The following is a 14,939-nucleotide window of genomic DNA, read 5'->3' on the forward strand; positions in this document are numbered from 1 at the left end:
TATATAAATCAAATAAAATTGTCAGTATGATGCAATATATTTTATGCAGATTTTTTTTTATTTTTTAAATCTACATTTATTTACTAGTAGGTAGAAGAATATATATATTATTCCTGTCACCTGGAACAGAACCAATCTTACTGCAAGTCTCTCTTGCTCCCGACCTCAAGCAGAGTAGAAAATATCAGTGGTTGTGGGCAACAACTTTTTCAACCATGCTATTTGGATTTATTCCTTTCCAACAGCCTATTAACAGTATTCCTTACATGGGTTTTCCTGTCAGAACTTCTCCTAATATTTTGTTTTGTTCAATGTTACAAGTGTCTTGTGTTCTCAAGTCTTGGAGCGCTTCAGCAGACATTTTTTGCATTATTATTGTCATAAGCACTATCCCCCCTAAGATTCTCATTATTGTGATACAAAACTGAATTAAATGTCTTCACTAAACTGTAATGAGATTGAGACTTTGACATTGCAGTAATTTGAAAGAAAATAAACTTAATGGTCCTAAAATAGGCTTCTTTTTTATTTGACCAAGGCATGTTGACAGGTTTCATGAGATTCATCCAACACCTGAGCAAGAAAACAGCAATTCCTATAGACTATTAATGGTATTTACTGTAATTGTATTGTCATTCATAGCTTTAGTAGGGCAGCAGAGCCAGGATGGGATAGTTTGAGCAGAGGAGGGGTATTCCTGGCCATCTGTTGTTAAGAGATGTGACCTACTGGCACTCTCACACAACTGGAACAGCACTGTCTGCCTCTCTCTCCTTCTCTCTCTCATTCTGTCCTCCCCCTCCTTAATCCGATGTTTGTGCACCGGGCACCACCAAAAATCCCAGCCACACATTCTAACTGAATAATGTGGCCATAGCGTGTGTGATGCTTTATGGGGTATTTTGCTATTGGGGAATAGGTGCAGGTGGAATTAAAGCACAGATGGGAGTTAAGCACAATTTTCCTCAGGGGTTGCGTTTAATGTGGGATGTGCTGCTAACAGTGGGATGCTTGTGGCAGGACACGATTGGGTGGAATTGAGGGATGAGGATTTACGATGCTGGTGGTTGTCTGGCATTGGAGAATAAAGATGGTCTGGTATTATTTTTGTTTTATTACATAACAGGAAACAGCATTCACAGTTCATTTTATTTCTGTAATGTGACTTATTTCTGAATGATACAGGATATTCAAGGGCAAAAGTAGGCCAGGACTTTATTTTATCCATTGGGAATTGATTGGATTCTTAAAGTAATCTCTATATGACAGGTGGCTAAAAAAGGGGCTTGGTGATGTCAACCAAACAGAAAACTCTTTACATAAAAATACATAGCACACACAAATATGGTGCAAATTCTAGTTTGTCAATGCATTTTGGTGTTGAATTAATTAAAAGTATATTTATAATGGCTAAAAAAATCTATTTGGGTTTGTCTGCCATCTTGTAGAGATTGTTTTCACTGAGCTTCTTGCAATGCATTCTGGTGTTACCTTCTCTGTGAAGGACAATTGCAATGTTTGGCCAAAAGGCTGCAATACAAAAGTAAAATGGATATTTACATGCTGTGAATCAAAGCATGGTCACCTAGAGGATTTCACATTAACAGTATAAATTTAAAACATGCATTTGTGTTCAGGCCAGGTTAAGTTGGCGCCTGCACCCACATAAAAAAGATGATATAAAACTAGAAGTAAAGCCTCAAGAGCTGCTGTGAAGTAGGCACACCTGCTCTGCCCACACAACTTTGCTTTCAATAGAGGGACACTTTAATTCCACAGTCAATGCATCAGTGTGTAGATAAAGCTATGTTTACAATCACATGGCATGCAACACTTAAAATGTCAGTGAACAGCAAGAGACCTGTATTTGAATCCAGTCAATGTGCTGGAAGAATTACCTGCCAGAAAATTACTAAAAAGAGCTGTTGTGGATTTGCAAATTCTTGTTTATAAAATTTGGAGCTTTAGATTTCAGGAAAGTATAATGTTGCTCCGAAACAGAGAAAAACATGTTTGTATTATGTAATATTATTGATATTTATTGCTTAATATTATTGAATGAGCAAAAAAAAAAAAAAAAAAATTGTATAATCACAAGCAGTGCTATTCTTATTCCAGGTTTGGTTCCAGGTCTGATGCTGAAATAAAGTCAGACTATACTTGTTAAAAAGCTTAGCGGAATACAGAATCCGCAAGGGCATCCGGCTGTTGTGTAATATACTGTATTCTCCTATGCATAAGTTTGAAGTGAATCTAATAAGCAGGGGAGAATTTACTTGCGAATGAAAAAAATTCTTACTTTATTACATGATTGAAAAGCTTGTCTTTGAAGCAAACATGTGGTTATTAATATATGATCAAATTTTCAGTTGTTCACAACCTATTCTAATGAGGACTATGACAGGAGGAATGATGACGTGGACCCCATGGCTGCTTCTGCTGAGTATGAGCTGGAGAAACGTGTGGAAAGGCTGGACCTGTTCCCCGCTGAACTGGAGAAAGGTATTTGGGAAAAGGGGCTTGAAATGATTGATGCATTGAAGAGTCAATAAATGGGTGGATGTATTGATGGTTGATGGATGAAAAGATTATAGATTGACAGTATGGATGGATGGATGGATGGATAGATAAATGGTTGAAGAAATTCCCAACCTCCAACCAGCAATTCATTATATATATATATATATATAGGTCAAGTTTCAGATTTAATTTTGCACACCTAAATTACACTGCATGAAGAAAACAGTACGTGTAGAGTCATTTTTTAAATGAAAGTAAGCTACTGAATCTCTTCACAAACTTCCTATCTACAAGGCTGTTAGCAAAGTGAACATACAGTGGTCAATTTAAGGAAGTAATTGTGGCATTAATAAACACATGATACTAGAAGGTTCATTTAAAGCATATGCAACATTCCAATTCGAAATAAAAAAAGTAGCAATGTATAGATTGTATAGATGTAGGGTGTTCCAAACACACACGCTTGAGACAGTAGTACCCTGCACTACTAATTTTAAGTGCTTTGCGCTTTGGAGTGAATAGGCCATAGTGAAGCTCACTTCTATAGAACTCACCCTCTGAGTCATAAAACACCAGGAGGACATATTCACTGCATGGTAGGCTATTTCTTTATTTAAAGACTGTTAAATTGATGAAGGTGATTATGTAGCTGGAAGGACTCTAGTGAACAGAAGTATTGAATGAATGTTAATGTTAACATTTACATGGTAGAGACAGTGTCTTAATAAATGTGCTTCAATCAAAACGTAATCTCAATATTTTATGCAGCGTTGTGGTAGTAATAAAAAAGTTTTATAAAAACAGTAAGACACTCAAACCTTATCTGTATCATGAATATACTTCAGTGCATATTGAGATTAACAACACCCTTTAGCTACAACTATTCACAGCAAATAAAATTGTTTCTCATTAAACGAAAGACTATAGGAGAGTGAAAGAAGGGTATTCAAAGAGTAACACCCAACATAGAGGATGTCAAAGAGGAAATGAAGGTGTATCTCGCAGTACTTTTCTGAAACATTTTATCGCAAGTAGTGTGAATAGTCTGTGCAAATGTAACACTTTTTGTGGCTTTTCACACTTGAAATAGTTGGTCATTCTAATTCCCAGGTAAAAGGAACAGAAATTGAACAGAAAATACTAAAATAGTATTGAATTCTCTATTTTTTGCTGTCCATCAACAGACAATGAGGGTTTGGGTATCAGTATTATTGGGATGGGTGCTGGAGCTGACATGGGTCTGGAAAAGCTTGGCATTTTCGTCAAGACCGTCACAGAGGGAGGGGCGGCCCATCGGGATGGCAGGTAGACGTTATGCATATTCCACAGCATCATAGTTAATATCTCAACTTAAAGGGATAGTTCACCCAAAAATTCTGTCATTAATTACTCACCCTTATGTCGTTCCAAACCCGTAAGACCTTCGTTTATCTTCAGAACACAAATTAAGATATTTTTGATGAAATCCGAGAGCTTTCTGACCCTGCATAGACAGCAACGGAACTACTGTGTTCAAGGCCCAGAAAGGTAGTAAGGACATTGTTAAAATATGGGTTTGGAACAACATGAGGGTGACTAATTAATGACAGAATTTTTGGGTGAACTATCCCTTTAAATACTGAAACTCATTTCACACTGTTCACACTGCCCACTTTTTTCTCTTTCAGGATCCAGGTGAATGATTTGATAGTGGAGGTGGATGGAACAAGCCTGGTTGGTGTAACTCAAAGTTTTGCTGCCTCTGTCCTGAGAAACACATCTGGCACAGTTCGGTAAGACCAGCTGGATGTAGACCACTGTGGTACACAACTCCCTGCTCACACAATGTCCCTGCTGATCTAATTTCTTTGAAGTCCCATCTTTCAGTTTCTTATCTTTTATATCTATCTACAGATATGTGAAACTGAAATTCACCTATTGCTGTTGGCACAAGTAATGGTGAATTAATCATATGCTACCTTCGATTCATGTCAGAAATCATTGCATTTATGAATGGAGCACACATGAACACCACCACAATGTTGTAATTATCAGTATAGAAAATTTGGGGCGTAAATTAAAAATCATTCCGGAAACTAATTGGGTATTGGTCACAATTAAGTTTTGATTATGAAAGTTTACTGTGTAAATAGTATGTATTGAGAATAGCCTTAAAATGTGTTCATCAGACAGCAGATTTGTGTGCCAGAACTTCATTTCCCTTGATTCATGTAGCAGCTCAAGAATGATCAAATGCATAGATAGAGCATAACTTACTTACCTAATTTGTATCCTTTGCTTTTCATTTTGTCACATTACATCTAAAACAACTTCCTGTTTATGACATTGCCCCATTTATACTCTGTTCCCTTACCAAAATCACTTGGACACATTACATCATAATTACAACTTCTGAAAACATAAGTAGGAACTTCTGAAAACATAAGTAGGAACTTCTCAGAAGGAACTGAATCCAGCAATAAATACAAAGTAATTAGAGACTGTACTTTTGACTCCATGACAGTTTGATTTTGAATTTTGCTTCTTTATTTGAAGCTCTCTTACTTTATATACACGTATTGTATAAATAGCAAAAAACAGACATTACACTCATATTTTACAATTGCCTGCAGCTGTATTGTATGTAATGTTTGCATGCTCTCTTTGTTATAAGAGCACTGCAGCCAGTTCTACCTCAATAACATTGTGAAATGAAATTTATGCTCAAATATATGCTTTTTAAATGTTGATTAAAAGAATGATTTAGGCTCATCGACTTCATCTTTGACATTATCTTTCCCTACTATTTTTTCCTAGTTCATTCAGCGTTCAGCCAATGGGGGTCATTGTGACGTTTGTAATTATGATGTGTTACAAAGACTGCATTTAGAAGAGAAGAATATTTCATTATGATAGATGAGTGTTAACAGGGGGAGGCCAGAACAAGGAGAGGGTTATATGAAACCAGACACTGGGTGGAGGAGACGCACTGTGTATAGGAGCAAAGAAAAGGGAGGAAATTGAGGATGGATAAATATAGAAGGGAGACAGACAAGCAAAGAGGGATCTGTAAGAGCTTTATCAAAAGTAAACAACAGGATAAATCTTGTCATCGTACATCAAGGGTGTCAAACTCGGTCCTGGAGGGCCACTGTCTTGTAGAGTTTAGCTCCAACGTGCCTCATCACACCGGCCTGGAAGTTTCTAGTATGCTAGTAAGACCTTTGATTAGTTGGTTCAGGTGTGTTTAATTGGGGTTGGCGCTAAACTCTACAGGACAGTGGCCTTCCAGGAGCAGGATTGGACACCCCTGTCATACATCATTATAAATATTGTCTTCTCATAATTTATGACTGGCCTTACAAGAAGATGTTTATAAGATCTCTTTAAAATGGCATAAATTATAAAAGAGCATTTACAGTGGGTACGGAAAGTATTCAGACCCCCTTAAATTTTTCACTCTTTATTATATTGCAGCCTGGTAACACTTTACAATGGCTTTTCAAGAAGTCAGAGAGCGGAGGTACAGTATCATCATGGCCTGCGTCTGGATGGAGAAGGAACTGTACTGATACCCAGCAAACATTCTGACCTTACCTGCAGTATGTTTCTAGTTTGAGCATTTCTTTAGGAATTGTTCTACAAATGTTTTTGGTGGGTTTTGAGTTTTTATTTAGCTGCGTATAAGTTGCAGTAGGGTGAGTTTAAAGGGAAAGAGAACAACACAAAACAGACAAGATCAGCTATTAGAGTATTTTCTACGCTTGATGAGGAGGATCAACTAATCCGTTGCCACCCAGTAATGTTAATAACAATGCTGCAGATGTCAAAAGCTCAACTTATGATAGAATTTAATTATTTAAATTCATTTCAAAGTCAAAGTACTTCTTATGTTTTTTTAAAGAGACTTTGATTTAGTTTACCCATAAATGTTAATGCATTAACTATCAAACATGTACCAAGGCTGCCATTATTCATGCGTGAATCCGTGACTCCAGTCATAGCTAAGGATAGCTCCTTATCCTTAACTAACTTCATTAATTCATGATTAGTTAAAGCCTTCAACAATCATTAGAATATGACGAATTAAGTATTAATTTAGATATTAGTACCTTATTACTGATGTAATTTCTAAAGTCAAATCTTATGCTGTGCCTGACTGTATTATCACCTGCCGCTCTGCATATCCTTGTTGAAGGAAACCCCACATTATAAATGAGAAGCTGCAGTTTATGTTAAAAAATATCCCTGATCATTTTGGTCTGATGTTAACCAGCTGAGCAACACATTTCAGTGCAGGCTGTCTTATTGTAATGCAATGACTGTTGAATTATAGACTGTTAGTGATTGTGAAGAATGCAAATAGGCATTTACACTGAAATCAAACAGCAAAACAAAGCCCTTTTAATTCTAAAGGTCATGATAAGTGGACCTCAGGAAAAAGTCAAATGTTTAAAAAAAAGTATGAAAATGTATTATGACCCCTTTAAAGGAAGAATTTGAAATATAAAGAAAGAGAACCATTTCTTCTTGTAGCCTAGCGTATACTCAAGCACTAACAGGAAAAGAAAAAGACTTCAGATTACCACAAGGTATGTAATAAACACCTCTGTTTCTAGGTTTATTATTGGTCGAGAGAAGCCGGGAGAGCAAAGTGAAGTGGCCCAGCTCATCCAGCAGACCCTTGAACAGGAGCGCTGGCAACAGGAGATGATGGAACAACGATATGGCAACTACATGGGGGATGAAGAAGAGGTCTGTAGTACTTTCCTGGAATAGGTTTTTTTTAAATTTTTTTTTTTTTAGTTAACATTTAATAATCATGTTTGTGTGTGTGTACTTAACCATATTTTAGGGACAAATTCACTCAGAAGTGAGCTAAACCTGACATATAACCTGGCATAAAATTAAAATAAATATAATTTTGTGTTTTCCTATGTTATGTGTAAACGAATACTAACATTAAGTATAAAACTTCAACATAACACGTGCCATGACACCATATCCACACCCTGATTTTAGAAAGGAAGAGTGTTATATCATATTTAGTTAACAGATGTGAAAGTCTGTATTTTTCTCTAGTATATTAGGACATTAAAATATATACTGTATATAAATATGTATGTATGTATATGTGTGTGTGTTTGTGTGTGTTTGTGTGTTTAAAACTTGTGACAAAAGGCTGTTCCCTTGTCCTTCCCTTCTAGCCGGGTGATTATGGCACTGATGAAGATGAAGACGAGATGAGCCCTACATACCCTAGTGCCATAGAGGTGTTTGACTTGGCCGAGAATGAGGACATGCTGTCACCAGTAGAAGTGGACCCTGAGAAGCTTGCCCACAAATACAAAGAAGTAAGACACAAATTAAGCTGGACAGTAAGGATTTAAAAAATGATACTGACGAGTATCTAATGAAAAATTACTTGCTTAAAAGTAAAAAATATCCACATTTAATTGTTCTTGCAAGCAAAAAGTGAATGTTTTCTCATCTTTTGAAGTAGATGGATAATATCAAGCGACAGAGGAGATTTTCTCATTAAACTGTAAAAGTACATTTTTAAAGCAACCTGTTCAATCAGAATTTTCAGTTTACTGCTGAAATTATGTAGGGCATAACTGAACTGAAACTAAATCTTATACCTGAAATTGTTAAACTATAAACTACTATGTTTGATGGAAAAGTGCAAACATTAATGTGTGTAGACAGACAGTTTGAACAGACAAACTCCACATCAGCAAACTGTGGAGGTCTCTGCTGATATCACAGACCCTTAGTAGAATTCAAATTAGGGTGCATCCAATATTTTAAGTATCCAAAAATAAATACTTTTGCTTTGTCTCTTAGCGAAGATGCAAAGAAGGGCCAGGTCAGAATAGGGTGTAACTATTCATAAAGTACTGTTTACATGGAACAAACTCCACCCACATAAATTATATAACTAGAATACCTTAACTTAAAAAGTAGTAGTTCCATCTCAAAAAGCCAGTTTACTAAAATAACAAACTAAAACATTAATGAAGGTGCTTTACACCCTTGCTGGGAAAAGATTCGTTAATATTGGTGTCTTTCATGTAAAGACCTCTTTCTTTCTGTGGCTGCAGTAGTTACATTTTATAGTAAGCCACCCACTGAAAGTCATACAAATGTCTTTTCAAACTGTCACTTTAGATTATCTTTGAAAAATGCATTCAGACTAATCAGTGTGCTTGATTTATTTTCCATTAAAATGCTAGTTCATTGGGGGAAAAAGCAGATTTAGTTACATTCTTTAACCTGTTTACTACTTTGGCACAGTTGCAGATCAAACATGCTGTGACTCAGGCTGAAATCCAACAGCTCAAGAGGAAGGTATGATAACTTTTTTCATGCTAACTGATCATCACATCTCTAATAAAATATTGTAATTTCTTAGGATGAAGAGATTGTTCATCTGAAAATAAAAACGGTCATCATTTACTTGAAATAGTATTTACTTCGTAATTGTTCATGCTGCTCTTTTACAACAAATGTGAACAGTGATTCAAACTGTCAAACTCCAAAAAAGACCAAAAGCACCATAATAGTAGTCCATATGTCTGGAAATTGGAGTTTGTTAATAGCTTAAAAGAACAGTTCAACCAAAATGAAAATTTGCTGAAAATTTTCTCATCTTCAGGCCATCCAAGATGTAGATGAGTTTGTTTTTTCATTGGAATAGATTTAGATAAATGTAGCATTACATCACCTGCTCACTATTGGATCATCTGCTGTGAATGGATGCCGTCAGAATCAGACAAGGGCGTAAATTTCATTGTAATTGTAAGGATAGATAAGTGTATACAGCATGTGTACATAGCATGGAGACCATGTTTAATTATTTTGCGTCCTCCACATAGTATTTTAGGTTTCGTCTGGGATTGAGGCCATCTCTTATTTAGATATTCAACCGCAGCAAGCCCTCATCTGCCACTTAACATCATATTGAGCAAAACCCAACACATCGGTAAGTGAATAAAATAGCCTTGACAGCCTACTTACACATAACTAATGAAGCACTCTGTTCCCTCCCACCGCCCACCGGACTCGTGTGTGTCGGTGAGGTAAAGGGGGAAAGCAGGCAGTAGACCAAACCACTGTGAGGCAAGGGAGGAGGGAGGATTTAAAACTTTCTAAACTTAAAATGCTTTTTTTTTTTTTTTACTACTTACACAATTATTTTAAGCATTATATTATTTACAATACACAGAGTGGTTTGTAATGATATTTTTAGGGGGGGACAACCCTCAGATGGGAGGGGGGGGGGTAATTTACGCCCCTGGAATCAGAGTTAAATGAGAGCTGATAAAAAAATCATAATAATCCACAATCAAGTAATCCACATGACTCCAGTCCATCTGTTAATGTCTAATGAAGTGAAAAGCTGCATGTTTCTAATAAGCAAATTCATCAAGATTTAACCATTGCTTCCTGATAAAATACGAGTCCTCTATCCATAATATTGCTTTCTCCAAAGCAGTTATTATGGATTATAGACTTGTATTTTGGCTAGAAGCAATGATTTAGGGCTCTATCATACACCCGGCGCAATGCGGCGCCAGACGCGACGCATATGTTTTTTGCTAGTTTCAGCCCAACGTAGAAATCATTTTCACGTCCTGCTTTAAATAACAAATGCATTTGTGCCCATTTGTACACTCATGGGCGTGCTGGTCTGAAAACGAGGTGTGTTCAGGCGCATTGTTGGCGCGTTGCTATTTTGAGGCAACTGAAATAGACTGCGCCATTGACCAACTAAAACCTGGTCTAAAGTCAATGGCGCAGTAGTTTTTTAAATTTTTTTTTTTATTTAAAGATCGCGTTAGTATAGGTGGGTCCACAGTGCACGAACACTCTGCTTATTACACACACAGGGATGCACAGCAGCACACAAACATGCCAAATATAAAAAATTAAAGGATTGCGTTATGCCCAAAACACAGCCATTACTCATTAAGAGAATAGGGACAACCCTTTTAGACCATGCGCCGGGCGCACCGACCGTTTTTCCCGTCGTTAAACTTGCAAAAGTGGATTTGGACACACACTAAGTGCACCTTCGCCGTGCGCTTTAGACCTTGTGCTTAGATCGTTAAAATAAGGCCCTTAAAGTTAAATGCCTTAAAGATGGATTTGTTTCAACACAGTTTTTAATTTCACAAGAGGTTAACTGACGGACTGGAGTTTTTGTTGGTTTCTTGTGGATTATTGTGATGCTTTTATGAGCTGTTGGACTCATTCTGACAGCACACATTCACTTGCAGAGGATCCATTGTTGAGCAAGTGATGTAATGCCGAATCTTTCTAAATCTGTTCTGATAAAGAAACAATCCACTTCTTTGATGGCCTGAGGGTGAGTATATTTTCAGAAATTTTTCATTTTTGGGTGAACTATTCCTTTAAAATCTTCTACATGCCACAGCTCTCAAATCTGATTGCTGTTTTCACACATTCAGAGGCAACAGGTTTGACAGCATACATGAGCCGATAATTTTCTTGGGTCATTTTTTGACATCAAATCTAAAACAATACACCTTGAGGCACCAAGCGGGAATATGCATACGTTTTAATGAGATTTTAAAGCTTGGAGGAAGGAACAATTATCATTGTATTACGGCTTACATTCTTCATTTTGGTAAAAGTCATAAAGATTTATAATGCCATTAGTGTGAGTAAATGATGGCAGAATTGCAATTTATAGGCCTTTAAATTTGTCAAAAGAACACATATGGAAGTTTTTCCTCTGACAAAGAGTTCTGGTTTTCCACAGTTGTAAAGTTTTGATCTATGTTACTATTTGCACGACAAGACTAAAAAAAAGTAATCACCTGTTTGCATTCATGTGTGAAGCTAAATCATGCAGAGCAGGAGAAGCAGCGCTGGCGTGCTGAAAAGGCCCAGATGGAGCGTAACATGCAGGAGAACCGGGAGCGCATGGAGAAGCTGGAGGGATATTGGATGGAGGCGCAGAGTCTTTGCCAGGCTGTGGATGAGCACCTGAAAGAAACGCAGGCTCAGTACCAGGCTTTAGAACGCAAATACAGCAAGGCCAAACGCCTTATAAAAGAGTATCAGCAAAAGTGAGAGAAAACACACAGATACTGATCCACATCCACATTCTTACCGAAGGTCCTGTTTAGCTTTAACCCTTACTTTAAAGATGAATATATGTCCATATATTCACCTTTATTATTTGTTAATTGTAATGTTGTGTTAATTTTGTGTCCAAGGCTAATAAATATACTTAAAAAGACAATAAATACAATTAGAATTACATAACAACATTCTGAAAGACATACATACTAAATACTAAACAGACACACACACACAGGTTTGTTTTTGTGAAAAGTGGGGACATCCCATAGGCGTAATGGTTTTTATACTGTACAAACTGTATGTGCTATTGCCCTACACCAACCCTATACCTAAACCTACCCCTTACAGGAAACTTTGTGCTATTTCAGATTTTCAATACACTCCATTCTTGTATATAAACAGATTGATGTGACTCGTTGTGTTTGGGTCAATTAATTTATTCAAAATGAAATAAAAAAGTAATTCATGCAGACAATGAGTAAGATAAAATTCTTCTATGATGACAAAAAGTTAATGGAAGGAACATTTTTTAATAATCCTTTTCTTAAAAAAAAAAAGAATTTTTGAAAAAAACAAAAAAAAAACAATATTACTATCACTTACAATATCACTTGACAATCTCATAATTAAATCTAAATTACAGCCTTACTAAAAAATCCTATAAACTCAACAAACATGAATACAAATATCACATTTCTAAGGACTAGGCACATGTATTTTAAACTAGATTTTTTCCCAAAGATGTTTTTCTTTTAGTCACTGGGCCGAGATCACTATACACAGCCAAGAGATTAATTAATATTTTATGAAGTATTCGATATAATTTCAGAAATATATTAATGTCTTTTGCCTTCTGTTTTTCATACAGGGAAATTGAGTTACTGAAGAAGAAAACAGCTCAGCAGAAAACTGTAGAGGAGACTGAAGCTTCACATAAGGAGGAAACAGAACAACTTCAAGACGAGGTAGAGTATTCCTGTAACATATAAATTTGAAAACCTATTGTACAGTTTATAAATTTGGCAACTAAACAATTCAGTTCAAGCAGTCATATAAAATATCTCCTTATACAGGTAATAGGTCTTGAGCCACAGGTCGAGGAGTTGAAGTCACTGGATCCATCGTAAAAGTAAACAATTGTTAAAATTTTAACTACTTAAGTGTAAATGTATTGGAACTGGGGAAACAGAGAATCTGTACTTTTCTCATTCCTCCATACCTTGATTTCAGGCTTTTTACGCTTTTAGAGATTTTTATTATTTTTCTTAATCTCATTACTAGTATTGTGAATAATTGTTTTACCCTGCAGTGTTTTCTCTTTAAAACCCTTTGTATTTTCCTCATATTTAACTCTAGGTAATGATTCGGCTGTCATTGATAGTTTTGCCAAAGTTGTTTCTGTAGTATTCTAATGTACACAACAAAATCTTTTTAAGTTACGTTAACAACATACATTTGGCAGAACGGAAGACTGATCTTTCATGATCAAAATACTACAGTGGAACATTTTTCTGGGTTTCAGTCCTGAAACGAATGAAACAGAGACACTTATTCTACCAGAAGTGTTAAAAACAGCATCTTGTATTTGAAGACATATGTTTTTGAAACTCTAATGAACTGCCACTTGCTGCTGTACCTTAAAAGGGTTGTTACTCTTTTATTTCACGTTTGTCCTGATGTCCTTCCTAGGACATTCCTTAGGAGGCACTGTTCTATATGTGATAAAACAATAAGTATGATTTATCTAGATTCTTTAAAAGTACATATTAATTTAAAATGGGAAGCACATCGTTCATGGTGGAATGGAGAGAACCTGAGGAAAGTGGGAAAGTTAATATAAATGATAAAAATGGTCTTTTAAAGAACCAATTAAGGATGAAGTATTTCAGCTCATATTTTGTTTCCATAAAAACACCAAACAATATACTTAGCTTAGCCTTACTATATAGCCAGATTTTTAAGGGGTTTGCAGAAACACCTCTCTCCTACCTATAGCAGTCCACACTTTACCTCTTGTGCAAGGTTTTGGTGACTTGAACCTTAAAAACCAACTGCTGCCTTTTTCTCAGTATTACTCCTGTTCATAGTCACTCTTCAGTGTTCATTTAGACCTTCCCTTAAACTTTCTTTACAGAGGCAAAAAGATGGTAATGATTATGTATGATTATGGGACTGGCCTTCACATGTGTATAGTTTTGTGTTTTTTTAATGAGTGTGGTTTACATTTAAATGCAGTTTGATCTGTACGGGCCACAATAGTTTAATGAAATCTGGATACATTTATAAAAGAGGACAGAATCCTGATTTTACTGCCTGGAATGAATCTGCGTCATGAATTGTTCAGTATGATTTAACTTAATACAGCACACATTTCTTAGACTAGCTGTTGAAGGAGGATGTCTTAGATACAACGGCAGTGAAATTCACATCTTATAGGAAGCAAGACTATTTGTTAACATAATCATGTGAAATGTATGAAGGAACCAAGAACTATAAATGATTGTGATTGTAGTATTTAGTATGTCATCATTAGTCTTTACACAGGACTACATTAAATCGATGAGGCATGTAAACAACTTTATTTCAGTGCAAGGCTTGTATGGAAAACACACTCATGTGGTTTGTTAATGTGCTTTTATGAAATAAACAGTCAGCTGTGGATTTGTAACCGAAGTGGCTTTGTTTTCTTCAAGTGGTACAACATGCTCTTTGCTATGGTCAAAATAACTTATATGCAGGGCAGGACTTACGGGGCCGGGGGCCCCTGGGCTTGAGGTTATGTTTGGGCCCCATACCTATACTACAAATGGCCTCAACTAGAACATTATTATGGAGTAACACAAAATACACAACAATTAAAATATGCTTTCAGGTTCATATACTGTATACAATTAATAGGAAACATGTCCAGCCTAGTCAACGTTTAGATGTAATATTAAATAGTCACTATAATACAATAAACAGGATGTGATCTCTCAGTTGAGAGATCAAAACCCTGAAATAACACTGAGCAGAAAAAACCAAAGAGATGTATTATGAAAATGTATTGTCATATCTGTGTCCTTTTATGTCAGATTCTTAAATTTAATAAATTAAATCTGAATAAAAAAACATGTTGGCTATTAACAATCAAATGAAATCACTATAAACAAAATCCATAGATGGATGTTGCGTAAGTTATGTTAAGTTTAAATACAACATTTTAATGTAGAAATATTAAATGACGAAATAATGAGCTACTTTTTTAAATATGAAACTACAACCGCCAGTAGGTGGCAGCAAGTGACTGTCTTAATGAGTGAGTTGAATCCTTAAATCAACCGATT

At 35.9% G+C, this 14,939-nt stretch overlaps 1 protein-coding gene across 1 annotated transcript in view; it reads left to right on the top strand.

Annotated features, from left to right (window-relative positions):
• The window catches only part of LOC107713069 (neurabin-2-like), a 23,329-nt gene extending 9,060 nt beyond the window's left edge, over positions 1-14,269 (top strand). Inside the window, exons 2-10 of the mRNA XM_016518490.1 lie at positions 2,370-2,502; positions 3,705-3,825; positions 4,188-4,292; positions 7,119-7,254; positions 7,707-7,853; positions 8,797-8,850; positions 11,368-11,597; positions 12,482-12,578; positions 12,687-14,269. Coding sequence (XP_016373976.1) covers positions 2,370-2,502; positions 3,705-3,825; positions 4,188-4,292; positions 7,119-7,254; positions 7,707-7,853; positions 8,797-8,850; positions 11,368-11,597; positions 12,482-12,578; positions 12,687-12,740 — 1,077 coding nt within the window. The 3' untranslated portion in view covers positions 12,741-14,269. The remainder of the gene's footprint in view (positions 1-2,369; positions 2,503-3,704; positions 3,826-4,187; positions 4,293-7,118; positions 7,255-7,706; positions 7,854-8,796; positions 8,851-11,367; positions 11,598-12,481; positions 12,579-12,686) is intronic.
• The last annotated feature ends 670 nt before the right edge of the window (positions 14,270-14,939 follow it).

Source organism: Sinocyclocheilus rhinocerous, unplaced genomic scaffold (genome assembly GCF_001515625.1).
Source record: "Sinocyclocheilus rhinocerous isolate Xijiao unplaced genomic scaffold, SAMN03320098_v1.1 scaffold8020, whole genome shotgun sequence".
Classification (NCBI taxonomy): domain Eukaryota; kingdom Metazoa; phylum Chordata; class Actinopteri; order Cypriniformes; family Cyprinidae; genus Sinocyclocheilus; species Sinocyclocheilus rhinocerous.